Raw genomic sequence first — 5,000 nt, forward strand, 5'->3', positions numbered from 1 at the left:
ATACTAGCATTTTTATGGTGTATCTATTCTGCATCTAGCATGAGGCAACATCTTTAACCAAAATCTTTGCTTCTGGGGGTCCCTGGAAGAAAAAAGAACGTTTTAATATATTACAAATTGATGCTCTTTACATTTTGCTGGGTTCTCCAACATTTCTTCTGATATTCCTACATTTCCACATGCAAGCACCACTTACTCCAGTTACTTTCAATCCCTCATATATTGTACAATACTCCATCACCTACACTCTGCACATAATTTGAAGCACATCTTCGAACGGGTAAGGACTAGTATCATTAAAGGAGTAGTTCACCCCCAAAATGACTTTTTTTCTATTGATTACTCATGCTATAGAGACTTTAGTTCATTTTTTTTTTGTTTTTTGTTGCATTCCTAAGACAAAGATTTGATTAGAGTAGTAAAGACTTGAGTAAAGAATGTGAGTACTTTTCCCACCGCTGGTTCCTTCTAGCCGCCCCCATTGGAAACATCAAACTACCAGAGAGACGGCTACAGTAGATAAATAGCTAGATTAGCTATAGCATTCCAAATAAGAAGATTCTTATCCATTATCACCAGCTCCGCTTGGACCGCTCTGAGCCTGAACGCCTTCCTAATCATCTAAAAGCGCTTGATTGGATGTTGACAGGGGGTCTGAACTCTGCACACATCTCCTAGCAACAATAGACCACCCTGCTGACAGTAGAAACGGCCTGAACTCCCCCCCTCCCCTCCGGGGGGATTAATAAAGCGTTAGCATCCTATCTTAAACCCGGGAGAGAGAGAAAGGTCAAGCGTTTTTCGTGTTAGAGATGAGTTTTCAGGATTAACCATGAAGATGGAGCGGTGAAGCTTCACGCCACTATTATGGAACCAGGACCTCAGCTTACAGTAACTAGTGCTGCTCAACTGACAACAGTTTCTTAACCTCATGAACCCTCAGCATCCCTATAGACCAGAGTTTCCCAAAGTGCCCTGATGCCAGTCCAGGGGTGCCGCAGAATCATCACAGACTCTCTTCCCAAAACGAAGTGTGTGATAGAGGCTGGCACCGCCAGGCTAATGTCACTATGCTTAGTAAAACAGACCTGATTTGCACTGTACTTGATGAGTTCTTTTCCCATCTACAGCCAACTCTCTTCACCAAAAATAGACGATCTACAAGCTCACAACGTGTCATGTTGAAGTTATTTTCTGTCAGTTCTGATGGAAACTGGGGTGCCGTGACGGCAGTCCAGGGGTGCCGCGAGATAATTTGTTATATTTGGAATTGAAGAACTTTGTTCTTAAACTTGAAGAACAACGTTATTTCCAGTTATAACCAAAATGGCTATTATCTCAACGTTTTCCTCGCAACATAATCTCAGGGAGAATAATGGCAAAAAAATTGCTTATGTTTCCCCTTATATGGAGTTGAATAAATTTGAATGTACAACGCAAATTTGATTTACTCAATAAAACACTCATCATCTTATAATAAGTAATAATAATGTAACAATTTTGATTTCAAAAATAGATCATACTGTTATGCTAAAGGTAATAATAAAATATGGCATAAATATAAGGTGCTGGGAGTGAAAATTATGAATATAATGTACTGTAGGGGTGCCCTGAGGCAAAAAGGGTTGGGAACCCCTGACATAGCCTACCGTATCTAAGGTGGAAACATTTGCATATTTACTTAACGTAATATGATTTAAGATTCTAAAAAATAACAGTGCAATTCTGGGGTTCTGTGGATGAAAAAGTTATTTACAGGGGTGACCAGAGTCAAAAAAGGTTGAAAACCCCTGCTATAAGACCCTTCACACGGTGGCTATCTTGCCATTAAGTTAAAGAAATGCCATCCCGTTGCCACCACCGGTTTTTCAATGCAAAAACACCAGGTGAATATGGTATTTTCTGGGGTGAACGGAGACGACATATTTCACGTCTCCGCTAAACGCAACATCCTACAATGAAGCGATGAGCAATTCTCGTCATCGATGGACATGGGAAGGCCACTCATTCAATGAAACAAGGCGGTTGTTTTGTTTACCTGACACTTCCCGGTCCGGACGTCGTAGAGGGCGACGGAACCCTGGCGAGCTCCGACGGCGATGCGGTGGCTGCGGTCGCAGTAGCCCACCATGTAGAACCTGCACACAACACAACACACATCTATGTCAGGGGTTTCTCAAAGTGGGTGCTGTGGGGCACCCTGGGGTGCCTCAGAATAGTTTGATCATATCTGGAATTCATCAACATCACTTCAGTTTAACCACTTTAATTAACTCATTGACTGCGGCGATTAAAAATAGTTAATAGCTTTCACTGCCGAAGTTTTCGTAACTTTTACGCAGCGCACGCGTGTAGATCGTGCACGCTGGTCCACCGATTGTGTATCACGCGTGAGCACGGCATTCTGCAAAACACGTGAAATACATTGATCCATCTATGAGCTACGAGCTTCCATGTTTTTCTCTGTAAACAAATGAAAACCGGATGCGGTCGTTCGTTGAGGATAGCCGATTTACAAGCCTCGCGGCACATTGTGAGCTTGTAGATCGGCTCCGCCCATTTCTCATTTGGGTCACAGGCTAAAACATTTGGGAGCCACTGCTTGTGTTCGCTTGAACACGCTTGTGTTCTATCTTTAAATTAGCGCACGCACGCACGCGCACACACACACACACACACACACACACACACACACACACAACACACACACACACACACACACACACACACACACACACACACACACACACACACACACACAGAGCTCTTTCAGTCACAGACCCTGAGGATATGTATTTGTCAAATGAGGGCTGACCTTTGACACTGACATGACCTTGAGAGGTCAACTATTATCAACCCCCTCCCCCTCTCCCCTCTTCATCCTAATTGACCTTTTAAGGAAATGAGGGGCCTTGTTAACACACACACGCACACGCACACACGCACACGCACACACACACACACACACACACTTACTTGCAGATTGCAGGAAAGCACTCGTTTAGCCCCTTCTTCTTCACCAGTGAACCCTCAATACAATACATAATGATATCCATCACCTGGAGAGGAGAGGAGAGGAGAGGAGAGGAGAGGAGAGGAGAGGAGAGGAGAGGAGAGGAGAGGAGAGGAGAGGAGATTAAATGGGGCAAATCACAGACTTGAAGCATTGATAACATTGACTTGATTCATTGACCCTCAAATCAATAGAAGACAGTAGGTAGGTATGTCTCTGTCACATATACTACTACAGCTCCTACTGTATGTACTCCTTTGTGTACTTAATTACCGCTTATAGAGGGTATGCACATGCATAAAGTGAATAGCAAATCAAGAGGCAAAGTGAGTTTAACATCGTTTTAATGGTCCAGAAAGACATTGTTTTAATGGCCAGAAAGTAGTTTTTTTTTGCCACTCAGTAGGCGTTCCCACATAACTTCCTGGTAACCTTTATAGCCTGATTTATACTTTGTTGAACGACGGTTTCGAATTGCCGACATAGCCGGGAGAGCTAGGTTATTTTTGACTAGCTGATCTATAGATCCTTTCCTTTACCTCCACTAGAAGATCCACCAGATCATTTCCTTTCCCTATACTAGCAATTAACAATTTAGGCATTTAGCAGACGCTCTTAATCCAGAGCGACTTACATATAAGCAAGGTAATACATCAACACATCAACATCAATACATCAAATGCATAGAAATATCAATCTAGAAAAAATAACGTACAGTAAAGCACCTAATCTGTATAAAAAAAAACTTTCTATAAAACCTAGGAATGCTACAGTATCTAGCTTTCATGTATGGTCATTGAGGGTAGGCGAGTGCTACGGTAAGTGTTATGGGCTTAGGTGGAGTCTGAAGAGGTGAGTCTTCAGGCCACGGTGGAAGCTGGGGAGTGAGTCTGTTGTTCTAAGTGCGACAGGGAGCAGATCTAGCAGATCATTATCTTTACCTCCACCAGCAGATCCACCACATCTCCAGGCATCTTCTCGATGAGGATGTCGATGACGCGCAGGATCTCCGTCTTGGCCCGGGCCAGGGTGGTGGTGTGGACGTTCTGCTGAGACTGGGAGTTGGCCTGGGCAGCGTTGTAGCGGTGGACCTGAAGCACGCACACATTCGTTGTTTTAAGATTTCTTTTGCTACCGTAATGCATGATTTTACACTTGGTTGCATGCTGAAAATAGCCAATCTACAAGCTCACAACGTGTCTCAGAGTGACACGTTGTGAGCTTGTAGATCTGCTATTTTTAGAGCTCAACACCCGAGCGCATAAAATGACTCGTCTTCAACTGGATCCCTACTCCACTTGTCCCTACCAAAACATTTTGTCTAGTTTTCATTTTTGGACAAATTGTCTGTATATTCAGCTTAGTTTTTATTAGATTTTCGTCAGTGAAAAAAGTTTGTTGAGGAACATTTTTTGCCATGGTTTTAGTGGAGGAAATGAAGCCCAGCACCCACCTCTCTGGCGATGGTGGTGATGAACGCAGGCGGCCGGGCCGTGGCGATGAGAGAGAGGGCGTGACGAGCTGAGCGAGCAGAATCTGCCGGGGGGCTGAGGGGCAGGCCCATGGTAACACTATGAGAGACAGAGAGACATGTGGTTACACAGGGGGAGAGAGAGGCCCATTGTAACACTGCACAGAGAGAGAGAGCGAGAGAGAGAGAGAGAGAGAGAGAGCTCTATTTTGAATGTCTTAAGTATCAGCTCTTATGACTCAACTTAAAGGCCTGTCCATACTGTCTCCGACCACCAGACTTTTCGTCGGAGAGTTACGACTTTCCGACGCACAGCTTTCCGAACTCTAATTCGGGGTAATGCTTTTCAGAAGATGCGAGTGATGTCATTTTGTACGTCACGAAATGTTCGGTGGTCGGACACAGTATGGACAGGCCTTCAAGTTAAGGCATAAGAGCTGGTACTTATAAAAACAATCAAAATAGAGCCCTCTGGCTCTTGATCCAGAGTGACTTACAGTAAGCAAGGTAAAAGCA

The 5,000-nt window shown here is 43.9% G+C and overlaps 1 protein-coding gene across 1 annotated transcript in view; it reads right to left on the reverse strand.

Moving 5' to 3' along the window:
* The window catches only part of wdr7 (WD repeat domain 7), a gene marked incomplete at its 3' end in the record, with an annotated part of 160,685 nt that overhangs the window by 13,328 nt on the left and 142,357 nt on the right, over window positions 1-5,000 (reverse strand). Inside the window, exons 25-28 of the mRNA XM_080743819.1 lie at window positions 4,467-4,584; window positions 3,955-4,104; window positions 2,977-3,059; window positions 2,039-2,138 (exon numbers count right to left, since the gene is read on the reverse strand). Coding sequence (XP_080599945.1) covers window positions 2,039-2,138; window positions 2,977-3,059; window positions 3,955-4,104; window positions 4,467-4,584 — 451 coding nt within the window. The remainder of the gene's footprint in view (window positions 1-2,038; window positions 2,139-2,976; window positions 3,060-3,954; window positions 4,105-4,466; window positions 4,585-5,000) is intronic.

The sequence above is a fragment of the Nannobrachium achirus genome (assembly GCF_963921795.1).
Source record: "Nannobrachium achirus genome assembly, chromosome: 15".
Lineage (NCBI taxonomy): Eukaryota > Metazoa > Chordata > Actinopteri > Myctophiformes > Myctophidae > Nannobrachium > Nannobrachium achirus.